The sequence below is a fragment of the Bombus impatiens genome, unplaced genomic scaffold, assembly GCF_000188095.3.
Source record: "Bombus impatiens unplaced genomic scaffold, BIMP_2.2 scf_0217, whole genome shotgun sequence".
NCBI classification, from domain to species: Eukaryota; Metazoa; Arthropoda; class Insecta; order Hymenoptera; family Apidae; genus Bombus; species Bombus impatiens.
The window spans coordinates 3,308,835-3,331,151 of record NT_176636.1 but is presented as its reverse complement, the minus strand read 5'-3'; the positions used below and the strand labels follow the sequence as shown (position 1 = coordinate 3,331,151).

Here is a 22,317-nt window from a genome sequence, read left to right as displayed (position 1 = left end):
TAAAAAATATTTGTCTTGATTTAAATATTTGCAGTAATCATGAGAATGATATTCAAGTAGTTGTTTCTGCCATCGTGTAAGTGGCTACGAGATGGGAATGGAAAGAAAAAGCTGCATAGAGGCGTCTTCTGTGTTCGTCTAATCAGACATGCATATTGACGCCATTCATTAATCGGTGTATATGTAGATATTTACTATACGAATGTTATGCGTTATTACATAAGGACTCAAGAAGTCTCTATGCAGTGTTCTTTTTCTATTCTTATATAGCTTCTTCAGCTCGCTCATGCACTCTATCTTTATATCTCTATGTTCATAATCGGTCTAACCCTAGTTGCAGTAACAGTAATAGATGGCGGTGTCAATGTGTGATTATAGTAATAAGTGCACATATGACTAGTGTTGTTATTTAACAAATTCTTGCGCGCGGGTTCCAAGTTAGATGGATGGCTTTACAAGAGGAACATTATAGACGTTCAAAAAATTCAACAAGTTATTACAAATTTTTTATTATTCTAATTTTATTTTCGCACAAATCCTGCATTGTGGAGAACATTATATACTTTCTCTCGTGGAATTTTATCCGTTTCACGATCGATTACCTACAATAAAAGTAGGAGATGCTATTATAAGCAGTAATATGTATAATAATACTACTATATGTAGAGTGTCTCACACTTTTCCATTCAAATTTCCTTAATATGTTCTATAAGTAAAATTAAGACTAGAATTTAACAAAAAATTTATAAATTCTTTATTAAGAAATTATAGCCAAAGTATCGAAAGTGGCATAGATAATTTGAGTATGTTTCTATTTCAAAATGTCGTCCACCTTGTTATTGATGTAGTATTTACTGCCTGTGATTGTCTAATTATATCATATACCATATTAATTCTGATTATTAATTTCTTTTATATAGATACTATATACTATTACTTTTACTTCTATATTCTAAACTTTTTCTTTTAGCGTACCATATAAATAAAAATTTAAATACGTAAGGTTAGGTGATCTAAGGAGCCAAGATGACGACTGGTCGCGGTCAACAAATTCAACGTTGGCAATAATGTTTGTTAGATATTATTACATTTTTCATGTTTCAATTTTTGTTATAATTTCTTAATGATGGAATATATATGATGTTTTAAATTTATTTTTATTTATAAAGCAAACAAAAATGTGGGTCACTCTGTATAATATACTACATATTGATATTCTATGACAATACTAATAGGATATTTGGAAAATATTGAAATTAAAGTATGCATTTAAAAGATAGAAAAATACTGACAATTGTAGAATTGACATTAACACAAATTATTATATTTTTCTGATAAGGAAATTAAGTAAAAAAAAGTTGTTTTTTAATCGTACTACAATGTATCAGATACATCCTGCTACGAATTTATAAGGAAATATGATATGTCAGTGACAGATGGAGATAAAATCGGTATCAGAGAGAGAGAGAGAGAGAGAGAGAGAGAGAGTAGCGAAGGCCGTATTCTCAGATTTCAGAAGTAAATCTAGCAGCCTCGTTTCAAAATTGATCAATGCTACATTTAAAATCATAAAACACATTTTCATAACATTATAGAAGAAATATATTAAGATAAATGGGAAAATTTTTACCTGCATCTCTTTATTGAAAAACCATGATTCCATCGCGAGACGGGCAGCGATTCGTGGGTTTTTGTAAAAGTTATTTCGTAATTCGTTTGGCAAGGTGTCTTCGATTGCTGAATTCAATACATTTGCCGGATGTTGATACACGAATTCTGAGGGAATGTAGTATTGTGGAGCGGCCACGCATAATCCTATCATGGCCATAAGCAAGATTATTACGTTCATATTTACCTAAAATTCTGGAAAAGAATAAACTCCAACTAATTTAAGGTAGTACATAACTTATTTGGTTCAGAAAATCGGAAAGATTTTCTCATAATTTTTTAAATTTCATATGTATAAAATATTGTAGCGAAACGAGCTTTTGAAATTCATACTGAGTGGTTGAAGGTATTCATATTGTTCATATTAACTTGCGAAGAATTTGTTAAAAGATACCTTTAAAATTTGAGTGTTTTTTTTAAACTATGTTTTTTGACTTGATATTAAGCAGATTTTAAAAATTGATTGCTCGATAAATTTCAAATTTCGGCACATTGTTTCTTATAAAATTATTCTACAATGTAGTCTGTGGTTTCTTTTCATATTTTAATTTATTTAATTTTTTATAAATTTTGAAGGTAGTACTTTTAATAATTTTTTAAATAATTGTTTTAATTATTTTTTCTTAAATCTATGTTTTTTAACTATAAGCTAACTATTATAATATTAACTATAATATTAACATATTGCATAAAATTATCTTTTTACCGAACAAAAAAATTACACAAAGATTTATAAAATCATAAGAAGTTTGTATCTTTTACAGAGTAATAAAAAGTTTGAACGGAATTCATGTTGGCTGAGACACCATTCTAATTCAAAGCTTATGTATGTATCTATCCTGTATGTAGGCTAGTGCAATATTCAAAATTCCATTAAAAAGACACATTTTTTCACGTTTGCACACAAGGAATCATATAGTAGTGATTCGTGAACTATCAAAGGAGGTATGTTATCTATTAATATTATTATTAATATTATCTTCTCTGTTGAGTGCAAATAAGATACAGATATTTGACACATTTGTTTATTTTCCATACAGCAATGAACACATAAGTAAGAGAAAGTTCTTACAATAAAAATTTGGCTTATTTTAGTTTATAATTATTACTTGAAATAAAAATGTGAAAGCCACTCTATATCCACAATGCTTCAAAATACAAGAAATTTGTTCGTTATGATACACTTAAATCCTACGTAATGTAGAACTAATATATAATTCAATTTGGGATTTAAAATGTTGAAAAGATTTAAAAAGTTTTATTTCTATTTTTTCTATAATGTAGGACATAAAGTAGCATTTTAGAAAAAAGTAGAAATAACATTTTTCATAATGCAATTTATGGTCTTGGCAGTTATCATTTCCCATTTATACACTCGCCACTATACACCAAAAACTCATCGTCAGTCCAAGAAATCAATTTCAAAAACTGGTGAAGGTAGCAATAGCCAATTGCTGCGACACTATTATAAATACTAAACACGAAAACTGTAACAGAGTTATTCTCGTAAATTTTGAGCTGTGCACACAATTTTTATTATGCACGAAGGATGTGTCGAACCACTGATTCGTGTGCCAGAAATTACGTTGAATATTTTTATCCTCCATAACGTCTATTTGTATCCTTTATGTATATATTTCAGTCAGATCTCGTGCTCCACGACTTTCTGCGCAAATCCACTCACCTTACGAATACAATACTGAATCCACAAGATCTAGTTATTTCTCTCGCGCGTGTCTAACTGAATACAAGATCCGTTACAGTGTTACTTATATAGTAGCCGCCACTTCAATACAGCTTGCTATGGTTACCGTGGACGTTTTCTTGGTCATTATCCGTGTTCTGGCTCGTTCTGTCGAGCTTATGTCCCCGACGAGGTCATTCGTTTCCTCTTTGAGGCGTTTCAAGGGTGAGGATCCCTTCGAGCTGACTGATCACCACTCGCCGCCGTTTATCCGCGACCTTCCTCATTCTCGTGCGCTTTATTCGCTTTGCTTCGCTCCTTAGTGACGGAGACCACGATATTAGACACTGGATACGCGATAGACTCTATCCGGTAGATTTTTCTCGTTAGCGTGTTTCGGGTCACGCGACATTCGATAGATCCAATTGCTAGCTAAGTAAGGCAAAGGAAAATATTATCACAGTGGCTACAAAAGGTATTCGTACATTATTGTATTTATTGTAGTTGGACTGCGCATGTTCATCTAAATTTGTATTTTTTTAAATATAATCAAAGATACAGAATTTTGGTACAAAATTGTTTTACTTGTTATATGTTACAGGGAGTATTACTCCCTGGGGATATTTTATATATCTCTGCTCATCATGCGACATCTCGTGATCCAGGTAAGTTAAGTAACTTATTTAATCCACGTAGTTCCAAAGTTACTTATTCTTTTATAAAAAAAATTCTTGTTACAGTCGCTGTTGATTAGAAAGTAGTTAAGAATTCATCGACATCGACTTTGTAATTTGTACTATGGATCGTTACAAGTCAGTAAAACACAAAAGTCCAGTGAATTACTTTGGATGGCTATTCTGCAACTGTCCTTTCGGTTTTCACTTTGTTTGGGAGAATAATTCAATAGGCATGGCCGATTCATCGATCTACGCACAGTGAATTTGTTAAACGTCCCATTATAAAAACGATCCTCTGGTTCAAATCGATGTGTACCGTGAGATTTGGTGGGTGTAATGCTCCTACGTGCCTAGAAATATCGATTTCACGTTGTGATCGGAATTTCCACGCGTTTTATGATTACTTAACTATGGTCATTATTGCACCATTTAAGGAACCATATTATACTGCATTTAGCTAGTAGTAGATTATCAGATAATTAAGTATGGTATACTGGTATAATCAAAAATAGATATGTAAATACAGAATTTGGAAATTAAATGGAAGCTTTTTATCTTTTTTTACAGAAATTAAAAATATAATTTTAATAAAAATCGAAACTGATTTGGAGAAATCTTGAAGATCTCAATTAGAATTTCTAAAGAAGTTTATATTGAATATCAAACTGTTCTATATTTGTTAATAGAACGTTTATAATTCAACGAGGGTTCACTAAACTGTTACTGTGCCGGTTTGCTGCAGTTTCAACCGCCCACGTAGGTTCTTATGGATTTTTTCGAGCAGCGCAGTTTTCCGGTTTATGCATTACGCATATATATAGTCACTGTCTCTGTTCGACAACAGTTGAGTCCGGGTTAAAACTCGTGTGCTACGTTATTACGAGCCTGTGCACCATTCGCAATTCCAAGCTTCTTTGCTTTCCTCCTGCAATGACCATGTAACTACGCTTTCTTTAGTCACGTTCGACTTTCATGCAAATAAGTTCTTCCTGAATCATTTGATTCCTTGGATACTAAATTTTCTTAATTTTTAATACAATAAAGTTCCTAATATTAATTGGATATATCTCTGCAAATTTTTTAAATACCTATCGGTATATTTTTTGTAATTTTATTGAACGGAAACTACATACAGTATTTATAACAGGAGCAAAAGAATGGATGCGCGTGTGAGACATTATGATTGCATACAAATACACTAAAATAAATTATGCTTAAAGAAATAATAATGTACAAGTATACAATAATAATGAAGTACAATAATAATGAACAAGTAGCTCTTTAACCAGGTCGAAAACTGCAGAAATACCATATGTGTATACATTCTCGAGGAATAAATATTACGCTTGTATTAGTAGTAGCTTTAAGTAGAGACATCCTGGTGCATCTATCGAATAATGATTTCATCTTTTTATTTAAGATATTTGAAAGAGACAAGGGAACGGATATATGTATAATGGTATTTAGGTCAATGTTACGTCCTTATAAGCAATAACCAGAGGCAGTGGTTACCCTTGTCGGAACAGACTCACCGACTATAGGAAGTCGTCGTTTTTCAGCTTATTCTGAATAATGCATACACGTAAGTCATTGGCAGATGAAAGGCGTAAAATAAAAGTTCTACCAGCGAAAGGAAGTTATGTAAGTATACGAGAGACCTTCCTCTTCAGCATATTACAATTAATTACATACATATTATCTTTCACGAGATCACATAAGAAGTGCATGAATTGGGCCATAAAAACATTTTATGACGTTCGATGAGATGCATTGAACGCATGTACATGTAATTCCTTGACCTTGCATCGTGTTTTACTTATACATTTACCATTTACTTAATTAGTTAATTTAAATTTTTACATTAATTTTTTACATTAAGTTTCTTTAATTTTCTTTGAAGTAATTGCTAATTGTATCTTGTGTTGGAATATTCGAAAGTTAGGTGTTAGTTATCTTATATGAGAATATGAAAAGTTGTAAGTTTCTAAATTTAATTATATCTAATAATTTTTATCTTCTTTAAGTTTTGAAAAAGATCTATAAAATTTCTTCTGTAAATTTATGTAACTAACATATAAGTTTCAAATATCGTTGTGAAGATTGCTACTAATTAAAAGCTTCATTTGCCAAATTTATTTCCTAAAAAGTAATTCCTATTATTCGAATATCTTTTCACTGAAATTTCAACATATTGATTTTGAAACCCTATGTTTACAGGCAAACAAAAGAAGATTTACTCTCGAAACTTTCATGTGCTATAAGTAACAGGTTTCGTGACAAATAAAACAATCGCATATCACTTCCGTCTTTTATATAAACATCTTTTAAAACACGTATAAAACAGAAATACAAGGTACACAAGTTTCCATCTGTTCACAGGATACAACTTACATAATTTCACAAGCGATAGAAAAAATTATTTCATTTTAAAAATCCAATACAACTTCACTTGCAGTTATCTACTTAAGATAAAACACAAGTCTGATTTTGATTTAAAAAATCAATATGATTCTACATACAATTTTAGTTATTACCACCCACATATAATTATTTGATTATATTACAAATAATAGCAATTTAATGTAAATTGAATACCAGTTAAAATCAAGTTCAACTCTTTCAATATAATTGCCTAATCATTTGCATGCAAAAATCCAATATATTATGTAGTATTAAAATATTCAATATCACTCGTACACTATTTTTAACATTGAATCCTGTTTTAGAACGTTAGGGAACTAAGATCACAAGTCATCAAACGATTCAGTGGTAATATTCATAAGCTGGCGAGATGGTCTTCTGATAAACTGGAACAGCAGCATGGGCAATCGTTGGTGCAAAAGCTTTTCCGACCACCGGTACAGAGCTGTGAACCTGAACATGATCGAGGCGCGCTGTTTTTATGTAGGTTGGTTGTTGGACGGACACTCTCTCGATTTTAGTCGCTGGTTCCACGACATTCACTTCTTGGAGAGTTTCAATCGGTCTGCTGACAACAACACGTCGCGTAGAGACGCGTTCGTCAGCAGGTTCTGCGTATTCTGGAGCTGGGGTAGCAGAGATTACACGTCCGCGAACCTGGCCAGCGTCTCCGGCTGCGGATTGGGAGAGGGAGGGATAGCGACCAAAGCCGACCTATAAAAATATAATGCATATTTAGAAATAGAAATATAGAAACATAGAAAGCAACTATATTAGTTGATTCATCGCATATATTGGATGATTCATCCTTCAATCGCCAGGAATTCTAGTATTAATAGTTCTTATGAAATTACCTCAGCAACGTTACCACGGGCAGTGAGCAAGTCAATCAGTCTATTCTGGTTCTCTTTGTCCTCTTCAGGGGAAGATTTGGGGCTAACCACAACGCTTGGTGAAGGATCATGTGCAACGAATGGTTCGTTCGATTGTGCACCACCGTTCAAGTTAGTTCTTGCTTGAGCTGCAGGTGCACCGGCCTAGAACAAAAGTAATCGTTAACTCTTAAAGAATAAGAAAAGAATAGTAATTGCAAGGCTTGCGAAAATAAGGAGGCAGCTTCGGTTTCATATTCAAAACTGCAAAAATTGATCACTACGAATATTAGTTGATTATGAATTTGTAGCACATTCCAGAAAGTGATTTAATCTCAATTCGGCTTTCGTTGGTTTACTCAAATTACTGAAAATCAGAGTTTCTAGTTCAATTTCTAATCATACCTGGCTTTGAGGTCCGAGTCTGCGGAAGTCAGGATTTTCAACCACAACAGTTTCGTCATCGCTGGAGGAGGATGGAGTAGAAGATTCTACAGGAGATGACAAAGATGGTAGAGATGGCAGCGATGGCAGAGATGGGAGAGATGGCAGAGATGGGAGAGATGGGAGAGATGGGAGAGATGGGAGAGAAGGAAGAGATGGAGATGCTTCGAGACCTGAGAAGTGTTGGAACAGAGGTTGAACGACAGCTGGTCCTTTCTGAGTCTTGGAGGTCGGTTGATCAAGCTCGACTACTGCTGAACCAGCTGGACGAACAACTACGCGTTCTTCAATGTCGAAGAATTGCTTCTGGATTGCTGGGCGGCGTACCTGATTCATAAACATTATTTAACGTTTAAAATAAAATTTTACTCTTTTATTGGCTTCTTTCCCTTTGAAAAATTGTGAAAGCAAATATAGAAATGGGTACCCACAAAAGAGTTAATATAGAATATAAAATTTATAAATAATATATTATAATTTATAACGATAATTTCATTACTTTTAAAATGAAAAGAAAAATGAAGGATCTAAAGATAATTTTTACAAGTGAAATAAAGTATTAAAAGAATTTAAATATGAGGTGAGAAGAAAAAAATAGAAAACAACGAACAGGTAGAGTGTTTAACAGAAAAGGGGGCAATTTGTCAAATTAACAATCACTTACTTCGAATTTTCGAGTAGAAACAGCCGGTTTAACGACGTCTAATTGTTTTTCCAGGAGAGCAGGTTGTGCCTCAATTTTCGTGACTGGCACATGAGAGACAGTTGGCACGTGTTTGACGTATGGTACAGCAGCCACTGCTGGCACTTGGGCAGCGGCATATCCAATGTGTTCTGCTTCAACTTTAGCGGGAACACTATATGCAAGCTGTGCCTCTTGTCCGATATTATTTATGTAAGTTACTCCTGCTGGATTTAAGTAAGGCATCCTAATGGATACAAAACTACTATAGCCACCCTGCAACAGGGCGGCTGCCACTGTGAAGAGAACTCCGAACTTCATCCTGGAATGACATAGTAAATTAACTATGAAATATCTTTTATTAGTGGACAGTTGCTAGAAAATTAACAATTGTACAGAGTGTATTAAACGTTTTTCTATAATTAGTTATCTTAAAAAGATTGAAAAGTGAAAGTGACAATTTTTAAAGAAAATTCCAAGCTTCATTCTGAATTGATATTGTAAGTAAAGTTTGAACATTTTTTAATATTCTATTTTTAAGCATATTTTATTATTAGAAAGTTTAGCAGTTTAGTAATCGCCAATAAAAAATATTGGAATATTAAAAAATTTCAAATCTGAACCATAGATATAGTCTCTCCAAAAATTTTCAAAGTTTTTAAAATAGGAATATAATTATTTAAGTTATTTATAAGAAAATTAATTATAGAAAAGGGAATATGGTGATGAAGGTAGTAGCATCGATTAGTAATTGAAATAATCATCTAAAAGCACCAGAAGTGTGAAATTAAGAAGTGTTCAGGCCAATTCAGAGAGACAAAGTTACCTTGATCGCCCAAAAATGAAACGACGTGCGAATGAGCGAAGGGGTGTAAGGTGCAAGACTGTCCCATCTGTGGCAGCAGACGTTGCTTATATGGACGTGGTCGTAAAGGGGACCCCTTCTCACAAAACCATCATTGCCTTACCCCTCCCATACGAACAAAGGCTCAAAGTTGACCAAAACTGGGTCGATCTACTTTACTCCTCCACGTGTTCAATCTTCGAGAAACCTGCTCCCTCATAGGAACTGACAGTTATGCATCACCCTGTCCCTATGACACGATCATTAATTTCACCATTTCGCAATATCACACTGGTCATTAAGAGCACTTAATTATTCTGAAAATCCGTTGCTCTTGATTGACTTCTTGTAGTTAATTGTTGAGAAAGATTAATTCTTGGCTAAGGATTTATAAAAATAGTTTAATCTATACAACATGGTAATCTTCTAGATGATAGAAGTATATAGCATAAATCAATCTGGTAAGTTTATAACTACACAAAATTTGGTTTCGTGGTAATTTGAGTTTTTTATAATTAATGAAGAATATTAAGATACTCATTTAAATAATAATTTATCTGAATATTAGTAGAGTATGAATTGAATAATGTCCATGAACGTGAAAAGTTCTCTTTCTTTAACCACTTTTATTTATTCATTTCTTTTTTCTATAGGATATTAGCCACTTTGATCACAAGAATTTTTACTTATAGGTTTGAGAAATGAATTTATCGCATAAAATATAATTGAAAAAGAAATTTGTCATCAACGTGCTCGTTTAAAAGCAGTAATCGAAGATTAATGAATGAAGTGGAGCAATTTTGAATGCCAAAGAATTATAGGTATTCGAAAGTGAAAACAGAGAATTCAACTAGGTCGATGCGCCTTTACAATTCGATTGTTATTCGTCCCATGTGCGTGTGGGCCCGTGTAAAATTCATCACTCACGAAATGTTGACGCGAGCTTCTTCTAAAAAAAGTGAAAAGAACGTTTCCTGAACCGATCACATGAAATTTTATTATTCCACGTTCATTTAATAAGACGATAAATATTGAATAGTTACTATTTCCGATAATAGAATATTTTGAAGATTAAGACACAAATCTAAGATTTTAATTTACTGAGTTTTGTTAGCTTAGGATTACTTTAGATTGAAATTAAAATCATTATAATCAAGGATAATGCATGGAAAATTCATATTGTTCTTGTAAATTATTTTATTTCATTCAAAAGATTTTTGAAAAAATTGATGTGTAAGCAATATGCGTACAGATATAGATTTTATCAAAGTATGGCCTTAATCTTAATCCTAAATTAATCCTACATTAATAAACTATAGTAAGCTATAATCTTAGACAAAAGTTATAAAGATCTTAAAAAAAAAGTTTTGCGTTGAAAATTAAAGGCTTCTATTATGACTTTACCATGATCAGTTTTTTCTGCAAAGGTATCAAGGTAATCTTCTCTTATTTTTTTTCTCAACAACATACTTATTTTTTATTGACAATTTAGAGCAACTTACGTCACGCTTATATATATTTACTTTCGTATAGGACAGCTCTGGAAATGAAAGACAAAACGATTTAAAAGCAGATTGGAATCTAGAAAGGTCGTGGACATGTTAATTCATTCCTCATTCTCACTGGATTTTATCTTTAATTTCGTTTCCTATACCATTATTGTAACCTTAAATCTCTTATTCCATTTCATACCACTACAAGCATTCTTTTTGCAGTACTAAGATTGGTAAAATGTCGTGAGCAAAATTGTACGAGTACAAATTCAGTTGTTTATTAACAACATCTTGCAATGCTGATTCGAATGATGCAACAATATTGAAAATTATAATCATATCGGCGATCATCGTTTAATAAATAATGTAGTTCGATTTCGAATTACCAAACTCATTGCAAGCTCTATAATTGCTCAAAAGAAATCACGTTGCTGTTGCGAATTGAACATATGACGACTGATTAATTATTGTTCTGTAACCACATGGTAACTCATGTTAACTTCATTTCAGACTTTACATGGATAGAAGTTGTGAGGGATAATTGTATATCATAAATATTAATCGCGAGTCATTTAACTCGTGATTTTCGATTTCAAAATTTAAATATTTACACAATCGATAAATTGTGCTATTATCTTCTCTTAACAGAGGAGATCCTGGTCCTTAAGTCCGGTCGTCAAGTGATCATTTCAGCCTTGCTCAATATCTATGTATGTATATGTACCAAGGTCGGGCGTTGATCAAAGGAATAACGATCGATATTTTCATGCTCTCGATCCAGATGAAAATGTTGCGCAACTTTATGTATACCCTAAACCGGTAATTCGTTCGTACCCTATCTCGCTTTTACTCGTTTATTACATATACTTTAATATGCGCGATAAATCTCTTTATACCCAGTAATTACCTAAAAAAATACTCTTCTTACAGATAGAGATGATGTTTTCAGCGAAAGAAGTACTGTGTGAGTCCTTACGTACGATATGCATCGGAAGATGAAGAAATAATACAAAGTGCTGGAGTCAGGTTACTGATACACATTCGTGCTTAATAAAAAAGTCTATAAAACCTGATACTTCTGATTCTTCTGCACTGATTCTGATTCTTCTTAACTTTGATCTAATTACAATTTAATCTAGATTTATTTTTCATTTAATTCTAATTCTAATTCATTCATTTACATTATTTTGTAACAATTCAATTGTAGTTCTAACTTCTAATTTTAGTTTTAATATAGAATTATTATGATCTTGATAATTATTCTGATCGCAACTTAAAGAACTATGATAAATTTAAAATTACTTACGTAATTTATTTATAAAAATTGACGACAGACATAAATTTGGTTTTAAGGTGACAGGAAAAATGAAGACCGAAGCAATAATAATAAATCATTTGTACTTGTAAACAAATTGCTGTTGCTTTAGATGAAGTAGTTGACACGATAAATACTTAAAAGGAAACAGAAAGAAGGAATTATGGAGAGATACGAAGTTAAAACGGAACCGAATCCATTTATCTCACGTCATTTATGACGTTTTACAAGAGAGCAACTGCAAGTCAATGTCAACATCCCATTACATTACTTGAGCATATTTCTTTAGTCACTTACTCTTTAAAAAATGTGTACATAAAATGGGTCATGAAAAATAAAATATTTTATCTTATATTAAGGTTGAGTTTAAGCATACTGTTTTTCATTGCACTATCAGATGGCATACATATATGTATACTTACGGTAAAATTACTATTTATTCAGTAATTAAATCTTTTAATGATACTATGGATGAATTTGTACCTACTTTATAATTACAATTATTTTTTAAGTTATAACATTCTTGCGGGTGAATTTTCTTCACGGTATTACTTAAAAATTAACAAAGAAATTTTTACATTAAATATTTCACATCATTGTAGGGTTAATGAAATATGCATCTAGAAAAAAAAACCAATCTGGTAAGTATGCAATAAACATAAATCAAAGGTTCTGCGAACAACTTAAACATCGCTTCAAATGTTATGACTATGTTGAAACAAAAGTCTTCTGTCATACTGGAAACTGGACACTCAGTTATCGTTTCTTCTATACGGATCTCCTCCCTCTTCCTCGCTCTTTGTCTCTTTCTTTTTGCCCCACTAAACCTTTTCTCATCAGTGAAACCGAAACCGAAAGTAAAATGCATACCGGGCATCGCGTACCGAAAACTGGTTGTCCTTCTTTCGCAATGTCGGTGTGGCTTATAATCCTCAAAAACGTAAAAACAGAAAATCTTTTCCTTATCTTATTGCAAATGATTCGGACCTTTTTCCCCAATCGTTCTTACAACCTATTTATGTATCATGTAGCTGTAAAGAAACTCGGACGTATTCAAAATATAAATCCCTGTTTTATTAAGGCAGCTAATGTTTTTGAAATTTAATGGCCCACTCCTCCCTTGTCATCATGTCTGATATATTTGCAGGTCAAAGGTGAGATAAGATTGTATTACTCTTTAGGTGGAGATTTCATAACAATATTGCAGTCATCCTTTTTACTTCTTTTTCCATTGGTTCGATTACAAAATTTTCGCTTAAGTCCTGAAGCAATGTTGATGAAAAAAATAGAAAAAAGAATATGAAGTTAATTACTTTTCTGCCATAGTTGGAAATTTAATATCAGAATCGATTTATTAAAAGTAAGAGTTTTAAGTACCTACGTACTCTTCTATTTTTGAAGTTTTTGCAATATTTCAAATATTGATGATATCTTCCCTTCGCCTTTAGTTTAATTTCTTTAAGATGGAAGGAAACCTGAAAATATATGGATATTTTAGTTTTTATGAGTTTCACGTTATTGAAACAACTACATGGATTTCTTACGTTTCACATCTATCGATGAATCATAGAAATTTCACCATTGATTTTGTTTAGAAAATATGCCGGTAACTAAACGACAATTCTTGTTCGAAATGAAAGGGAATGTAAAAATCTATAGATATTTCTTTGGTATATACAAACACAACCTGGTGATTATTTTATCGGTGGGATATGTGGGACTCGTCTGAGGTGGTGCGCAATACATCCATTAAAAGCGTCTCCTCATATCTGCCATGAAGCAGAAAAATATAGCCACTTACCCGACACGACCGAACGTGCGAACGTGACCGGCGAATTTTGATTTTTGTTGCGAATCCTCATTCAAATTCCGCACTGTGCAACGATTTGCAATACTTCGGGAGGAGGGATTCCGATTTGACACCGATTTCTTTCCAATATTTCAGAAATCTTTGTAACTGCGTAATTTTTATCTTTTGAATCACTAATTAACCCTTTGCCGTACGATTTCATTTAAACTGCGTCATAATGAGGGACAAAACCGTTGTTTGGAATAAATAAACTTCAAGCTTTAAGCTCGATCTCCCTTCATCGAGCGTGCAGAAATCAACGGTATTGAAATAAAAACCTTTCATACATTAAATGTGATTTCTTTTTTATTAATATATTGTTTTAATATATGTTTAACATAAATTTTTAATATATTAAAACATATAGATACATCTTAATTCCTCTAGCGATCTGTAAGAATTGTTTTGCCTATTGTCAAAGGTAACACTATCGATAGTATCGATAGTTTCACTATTTAAGTACATATTATCTCTAGTATTACTATTTTTTATTCTAAATGTTATGCAAAGGATTTTCAAATAAATTTCACTCTATAAATAAAAAAAAAAAAATACGAAATCACGAACAATATTAGAAAATTTTTCGTAGATTAAAAATAGGATGTAAGTAACCGTGAATTCCTCTTGATCGAACATTTTCAGTATTCAGAAAGCGTAAAGACGATAGACCGTATTTCGTTATCGGTGGGATTTTCAATTTATATCGCCATTTGAACGCATGAAACTACACCAATATTAGTTACTTAAATACTAACTTTGGTACGACTGATGTCAATATATGAATGGAGCTAGAAAACTTTTTATAAGCATATTCCATTGTTTTACATGGTTTCTATATGTAAACAGGTATTATTAAGTCCGACTTGAATTTATGCTCTGGATCATAACGTAATCCGTACTATCACCGAATCTATATCAATGGTCTGAGCACGAATGTGTGATCCACTAAATTCTGCGTCACGAGTTTCACTCGTCATTTTACTATAAGGAATTAACATAAGAGTACACATCATAAGTACTTCCTTTGAATCATATCCTTATATATATAACAGAAGAATAATTTTGTAAATAACTCTATAACAACTAATTAAAGAATTTCACAGTAATTCGATTTAAATTATTTTATATGAAGTTTCTCGTAGATGTCGTTGTTTGCGATATCTAAGTTTAAATCTCTGTATGCATATCTGTATACATGGCATAAACGCAATTTTCATTCGGAAAGGGCGGTAAATATCAATGCACGTGTGTTCATTAAAAACATTGCAAAACGAAGTATTTATTAAGTTTTATCAACTGTATTGTATTTATGATCATATCATATAATTAACAGTAGAAGGGTCTAAGAACCGTTTTCAATGTAATAAAAGAAGACAGGTTATATAGAGGATTAGGTGACCTCTGAAGGAACCAGTCATTATTTTAAAAATGAGTGCCAATAACTACTACCGATTTATATTGGAACGTATTAATACTTCGGACATAATTGTATTAGATAAACCAGGACATACAGTAAGTATAAAATGTTCTTCTCTTCTATTATGCAAGTAGTAAGCACATGCTATAAAATAATTTTTGTTTTTTAATTTTATTGTTAAATTATGCGTAGACTGCAAATATTTATGTAGTTGTAAAGAATTGAAATACATAGAAGTATTCAAAGTATACATAATATGTAAAAATATATTAAATATTAAAGTATTTAGTAATTGAAATAAATCTTTTATTTATGTTCTACTCTTTTATATGTGTTCATAGAAATTCAATATTTATGAATAAAGAAAGTATTCTGAGTATCAAAAACCAATAATAAGGATGTTTTACATGTATAAAACATTGTTTCTTTTGTATGTTTTCAGTATACTTGTGGTAGAGCCAAAGAAAATGAAATAATATGCCTTAGTCTGACAGTATCTAGACGCCATTGTATGTTTTTCCATAGAAAAAATGAATTATATGTTACAGATTTAAAGGTACATATCATGTAATGAAATTAGTGCACTAGAATGTATTCTCTTAATATAATACTTTCATTTGATGATGTTACGTTATCTTTAGAGCGCGAATGGTATATTTATAAATGACATAGCTCAAGAGCCCTTTCAGACAACTCAATTACGCTCGAATGATGTTATTGGCATTGGATGTCCCACTGCTGCAGATGCAACTGAAAACAGTGATCTATATGCGTATAAACTACATTCAATTGGAGTAAGATTTAATTAATTATATCATCAGATTAATTATCATCACATGATATCTTTTTTGAAATATTTATTGAGTAAGATTGTTACACATATTATAATAATTTTAACAGCCACAACTTCTGGAAGATGGTCACAGTGTTAGTACACTTTCAGAAACTACTATAGTAAATAATGTAAATATAGTTAATAATAAGTCAATGACTGACAGAGCAGATAAACGTAAAAGAGAAGACACGAATCCCAACTTGGAAGTGGCAAGTAAAATCCCCAAGTTGCAAAATGAAAATTATATCTTAGAAAAAAATTATCTGCAAGGTATTACTGCATTTTTATTCAAGTTATTTACAAGACAAAGAAGAAATAGTAGAATTTTACTTTTATTTCAGAAAAGGATAAAAAGAAAAATGAAAATGATATTGAAATAGTTCATATTTCATTGAATAACAGTTCATCAAATGGAAAAAATAAAAATTGTGATAAATTAAATGCAAAGAAACATATGGATGCCAACATGTCTACATCAAGTAATTGGACAAACAATACAAGAAGAGAATCATCAATAGATGATAAATTAATAAATTGTCAGGACCTGAGATCAAATATGATAATAAGCACCACAAAAAAAGATATTAAAAAAGGGGAAATTTCTCTCAATAAGAGTACAGAGAAAGTAAATGCAAATATGTTACAAGAGATTAATACTTATACTGGAAATAATTTAATGTATACTGAAGATGTACAGAGTACAGCAAATAATTTATTCTATACTAAAGATGTACAGAATACAGCAAATAATTTACATAATCTTAAATCTAAAAATACAATTAAGGACAGTAGAATAAGAGTAAAATCTGATTTAGAAATCAGGAATTACAACTCAAAACACAGTAGAAGAAATAGTAGTGAAACAAATACTGTGAATGAAATACGAAAACCAAATACAGTTGATAAAACCAATCAATTTAAAAACAATGAAGAAGGAGATTTACTCGCAACACTTCCTTCAAATTTCATGTGTAGCAAGGATGGTATCATACAATTTGAAGATAAATTGCAATTAAACGATACTGATGAAAATGCTATTTTAAATTCCTCGAATACAAGTTTCATTCCAGTCGGATCTCCAATAAAACTAAAGAAAGTGCAACAACAAACAAAAACAAAATTTTCAGAGGACGATGTTATAAACTTAAGCGATAGTGAGGATGATATTTTCCCGTGCTCCCAACTGTTTGATATTGGCTATGGTATGAACACAACCATGAAAGATGAGGTAAAAGAGGAACAACCTACAGAAGTAGAAAGTGAGAGATTTGGTATAGATGATGTGGATTTTGTTATTTCAATAACAGATAGTGAAGATGAAGAAGATAAGAATTGGTTTTACAGATTATCCCGAAGTCAAATATTCAGCGAAAACGATGAAATTCATCTGAAAAGTAAGAATGGTGTAAAAAAAGAAGATATAGATATAAATGTCGTAACTAAGGAACCAATTGTAAGCGAGTTTGAATTAATCGAAACTAATGAAGAGCTACCAAATGAGTTAGTTCCTAGAGCAACCATAGACGAAGAAAAAGAAGCAGAGAACTCGTCTTTGCAGGACATGGACAATTTAAATAAAGTATTTTCACCAGAAAATACTTTACTTCAACAATTCACGAGCGCTACTAGTGATACTAAAAAACATTCTAAGTCTCCGAAAAATCAGAGTTTGTCTCCAGTGCAAAAAGAGGCAGGAAATTATATTCACCCCTTGAGTAAAATAGGAACTATTACACCTACCAAGAGCAAAAAGTCGATTGAGAAGAAGGTGCCTCAAATCGAACCTCCACACTTACCTACCTCCAGAAGACGAAGAAGTGTTTCTAATAAAGATAAACAAATCCCTGAAAAGTCTGATAAATCTGTAAGATCTGGAAATTCTGAAAAATCTGAAAAACCTTCGAAACCGCGATTAAGTGCTAAAGAAAAGAAAGAACAACAAGAAAAGTCGAAGTTAGAGCAATATATGCATGCAAAGGAGCAAAAGAATCGTAAAGTACTTCACAAATGGGCCAGTTGTCTTCCCCCTAGTACAAAGAAATTAAATACTCTTTCTAAGGAAGAGAAGAAAGCATTGGCAGATAATAGAAAGATGAAATTGAAGAAAATTGCCGAAGAAAACCGGGTATCTTTAGAAGGTAATCAAGAAAAGAAACGTATTGTTTCTAAACCAAAAGCGAAAGTAACGACAAAGTCCCGAAACGATTTCCTTGTCGAGGAGACGATCGCTGCATCTAGAGAGGAAATTGTAACAGAGGAGTCTAAAGCTTCGTCTAGTCGATCCGCAACAGCAAATAGAACTTCTTCAAATGCAAAAACGATTGATTCAACAAAACGTAAAAATGTCTCTAAAGAAATAGCAATGGAAGTACAGCATAAATTAATTCTTAATGATATTTCGAATTTGGGAAAAATTCCTAAAAAATCTAATAATACTAAAATAAAAATAAATGTTGTAGAAGAAGAAACAGCATTAAAAGATCTTTCATTGGAAGAAAAAACAGAGAAAACAATTAAATCGAAAGATACTGCAGTAAGTGGTAAACCAAGCTTAGAATCTTGTAAGACAGTGGAAAGGGGACCTTCTGTACCTCTTAAGTCAAGTCTTAAGTCACCTGTAAAACCAAATTCGAAGAAACGAGTGTCTTTTTCTACAGAGATTCAAACTGTTCGTGAATATGAAATTGATGAATCAAATGTTTTAAAAAAACTGACAGGAAAAGATGCTCCTGTACGTCGAGAAAAGATCAATACAATGAACCAATTTTTATGCCGCATCTTATGCTGGAAACCAGTGTGGTTGGAAGAACAGCTATATTTGAATCAAGATCCACCTGTTATTCAGCCTGAAGAACTTAACCCTACCTTAACTCATTATAGATCGTATGATGAATATTATAATACTATAAGTTCGCTTTTGTTGCTGGAAATTTGGCATAATATCACAAACAAATTTCAGAGCATAGAGGATATACACAGACGGCCCACATTCATGTGCTCTATAGTTAAAAACTCTATTCAGACGAATGTGGAGCCAAATAATATACTTCTTACAACATTGATGGTAGAAGTATTAGCCACAAAGGACGATATACAAAAGCAAATTCATCCTAAGTATGGGGACCTTGTATTTTTTGAGTATGTTCAAAGTCACGAAAACTCACAAAAATCAAAAGATTTTCGTAAAGTGTTCGCATATGTTACTAACGTACACACAACAGTATTAACGCCTCTGACACATTTTAACAGAGATTTACAAAATTACGTAAAAGATGCTCATACATTGTTAACATATAGTGTGATAACAAAATACCTCGATAAAAATATTCTAGTGAATCGAGTTCAACGATTAAGAGCTGCATTTTATTTACGTCCTAATTTACGAATGGTACAAGCATTGCAATTTCTCCCTAAATCGCCATTAGTAAACTTAATCTTATGTCCAAGAATCGAGATGTACAAGTTGCCAACTGTTTCTGAATTAGAGACATTGATCACAGGAGATAAATTAAATGAGAAACAGATGGAAGCTGTAAGTAAAATAACCAAAGCAGTAATCCAAAAAGATACCAAATTGTGTTTTATTCAAGGACCACCTGGAACTGGAAAATCGAAAGTTATTGTAAATATAGTTACTCAAATTTTGTATGGAAATAACAGATATACAAGCAATGGAAGTTCTTTTACTATGTTAGTTTGTGCTCCATCAAATGCAGCCATTGATGACATTGTCTTAAGATTATTAGAAATTAGAACCATGATTAAAAAGCAGGCAAAGATAAAACCATTTAGGATGGTTCGTATTGGGCAATCACAAATGATGCATTCAAAAGTGAAAGATATTTCTATTACTGAATTGGCGAAACGAGAAATTAAAAAAACATGCAAGTCGAACACTGTTCCATCCGATAGTATAGAAAGTGAAAAATTATTTTTACAATCTAAGATTAACGCCCTTCAATGTAAGCTGAACTCAAATAATTTGGATAAAACTCATAAAGACCATGTTAGGATGAAACTGGCAGATATGTCTGCAAAATACGAGTTACTAAAGAATCGTACATCAACGAACGAAGTAAATGATAAAAGCAGAGAAAGCATTAGATTGCAGCGTGCGGCAGAATACAAAATTCTTGACTTTGCAGACATAATAACCTGCACCCTCTCATCCTGTTATACTAGTCAAATGGAGTATATTTTTGGTGTTAATAAGAAAAAGATATCTGTGTGTATTGTGGATGAAGCTACTCAAAGTTGCGAGGCAGAAACCTTGATACCATTGATGTTAGGAATAGATACATTGGTTTTAGTTGGTGATCATAATCAATTACCAGCTACTGTTCTGAGTACACGGGCAAAGAAATATGGGTTGGATCAATCGATCTTTTCTCGAGTGCAAAGCGCCTTTGATTTACAACCAAATAATCCCATAATTATGCTAGACACTCAATATCGAATGCAACCTGATATTTCCTCTTGGCCAAATAAGTTCTTCTATGGTTGTAAATTAAAGAATGCAGTAGAATGCAATGATAACTTTCCATTCCATTCATATCGAATTTTAAATTTGGTTACAAATCAGAATCATGATAACTCAAACAATGAAGAAGCAGATTTTGTAGCTAATATTATTTATTGTATGCTAAACTTTGCCAATTTGGATAATTGGCAATCATGCATTTCGTGCGGAATTCTTACACCATATAATAATCAAAGATCTATGATATTGACTAAAGTTAATGAAAAGTAAGTTGTAGCATTTAATGGGAGTGTATTCTAAATATCATCTGAATTAATTGTTGCATGTTGATTTTTTATTGTCTTAGAATATCTTCGTTGCCAGAGAATGTTAAGAGAAAAATAAAATATATTGTGGACACTGTAGATCGTTTTCAAGGTCAAGAATGTGATGTGATAATTTTGTCATGTGTGCGGAGTCAGAAGATTGGCTTTCTATCAGATAGACAAAGACTTTGTGTTGCACTTACAAGAGCAAAACACAGCCTGATAATATGTGGTAACTTTAACATTTTCATGGTAAGATTATATAATATTATCTGCATTTAAAAAATATTTATGTATATTGTATACATATTTCAAAAGTGTCACAACTTTTCACAAAAGTGTTACAACAATTCAAAACAAACAGTCCTATGTTAAAAAGACATCAAAACCATCAAAGAAGGATTTTAAAGGCTAGCAATGGAAAAATAACATTTGGCTTAGAGTTTATTCTTTTTGTCCAATAGTTTCTCGCTGTTTTTGAAAAACTTGTTTATATAATATAATATGCATTTATAATACAAAAATAGTTGATATATTGCATAATTAAATATGTAATGATTTTTTTTTGTTGATTACAGAGGTATCCAATGTGGAATTCATTAATAGCAGACGCGAAAGCGCGTAAAGTATTTTTTAATGTTAATCCCAACGCGAATTTTCATGAAATCAAATCTTACGTAATTAAACGTGTGATGAAATAATCGTTCATGTTTCATTGGACGATTACATAAAGTATTCTTGTATATTTGTATAAATCTTACTTTATTCTCTTCGCCATAGATGTAAGAAGTATAAACCACAGTTGTCAAATGAAGATGTCCTCGTTGAAAAAGAGATAGAGACATTTAACATAATTTCTCTCCTTCCTAATAAATACTAAAATATTATTAATATACATAGAAAAGAAGAGATCTCGTTATTTATTTGCATCCCTTTTTACGAAGTCCACTTGTTCAACATGGCGTCCGTGGTCTATACTTCCTATACCTTCTTCACGCGGCTTGAAATGTTGTAAATTTCTGTTTCTGTATGATATTGTCTTTGTAAATAATAAATTTTTTAACTATGGTATCTTAAATAGAATAAAATAAACAAACATGCCCATTATTAATAATCATAATTAATTTCTTTTTGGAATATGATTACGTTGATGAATCATAAGCTGAAAGAATAATTACATATGGTTTCATTGCATAGAACTATTATTTTTAATATATTATTCTAAGTAATAATATTAAAAATAGAAAGCCAAACCAATTTTAATTATTTTAAATATATTATAACAGATATTTTATATTATTTTATTTATTTAATAATTATGTATTTTTAAT

The 22,317-nt window shown here is 31.7% G+C and overlaps 3 protein-coding genes and 1 long non-coding RNA gene across 9 annotated transcripts; 2 read left to right on the top strand and 2 right to left on the bottom strand.

Moving 5' to 3' along the window:
* Positions 1-413: 413 nt before the first annotated feature.
* On the bottom strand, positions 414-3,677 carry LOC100744015. 3 transcript variants are annotated; one of them, XM_003488053.4, is made up of 3 exons: positions 3,353-3,677; positions 1,631-1,863; positions 414-602 (listed from the first exon to the last, which is right to left on the bottom strand). In XM_003488053.4, the coding sequence occupies exons 2-3, from the start codon at positions 1,847-1,849 to the stop codon at positions 522-524; spliced, it is 300 nt and encodes a 99-aa protein (XP_003488101.1). In that variant the 5' UTR covers positions 1,850-1,863; positions 3,353-3,677; the 3' UTR covers positions 414-521. The 3 variants fall into 3 exon arrangements, with proteins under 3 accessions (XP_003488101.1, XP_024222171.1, XP_033175789.1); XM_024366403.2 differs by having other exon boundaries at positions 3,480-3,677; XM_033319898.1 differs by lacking the exon at positions 3,353-3,677 and adding an exon at positions 2,990-3,288.
* A 274-nt stretch (positions 3,678-3,951) lies between these two features.
* Positions 3,952-11,857, top strand: LOC112212541. 3 transcript variants are annotated; one of them, XR_004461428.1, is made up of 8 exons: positions 3,952-4,017; positions 4,107-4,356; positions 4,597-4,785; positions 5,450-5,611; positions 6,756-6,933; positions 8,485-8,661; positions 11,434-11,604; positions 11,716-11,857. It is a non-coding gene; the product is annotated as an uncharacterized LOC112212541 (long non-coding RNA). The 3 variants fall into 3 exon arrangements; XR_004461427.1 differs by having other exon boundaries at positions 11,434-11,857; XR_002946364.2 differs by having other exon boundaries at positions 4,597-4,967; positions 11,434-11,857.
* LOC100743785 lies at positions 6,326-9,716 on the bottom strand. The gene is made up of 5 exons (XM_012383436.3): positions 9,275-9,716; positions 8,431-8,770; positions 7,728-8,093; positions 7,305-7,487; positions 6,326-7,164 (listed from the first exon to the last, which is right to left on the bottom strand). Exons 2-5 carry the CDS (start codon positions 8,767-8,769, stop codon positions 6,793-6,795), a joined length of 1,260 nt encoding a protein of 419 aa, XP_012238859.1. The 5' UTR covers position 8,770; positions 9,275-9,716; the 3' UTR covers positions 6,326-6,792.
* A 3,257-nt stretch (positions 11,858-15,114) lies between the features above and the next one.
* On the top strand, positions 15,115-22,221 carry LOC100743663 (probable helicase senataxin). Of its 2 annotated transcripts, none has more exons than XM_012383616.3 (8): positions 15,115-15,461; positions 15,809-15,922; positions 16,008-16,160; positions 16,267-16,471; positions 16,543-16,880; positions 16,920-20,947; positions 21,028-21,238; positions 21,565-22,221. In XM_012383616.3, exons 1-8 carry the CDS (start codon positions 15,378-15,380, stop codon positions 21,685-21,687), a joined length of 5,256 nt encoding a protein of 1,751 aa, XP_012239039.1. In that variant the 5' UTR covers positions 15,115-15,377; the 3' UTR covers positions 21,688-22,221. The 2 variants fall into 2 exon arrangements, with proteins under 2 accessions (XP_012239039.1, XP_033175788.1); XM_033319897.1 differs by having other exon boundaries at positions 16,543-16,886; positions 16,926-20,947.
* The last annotated feature ends 96 nt before the right edge of the window (positions 22,222-22,317 follow it).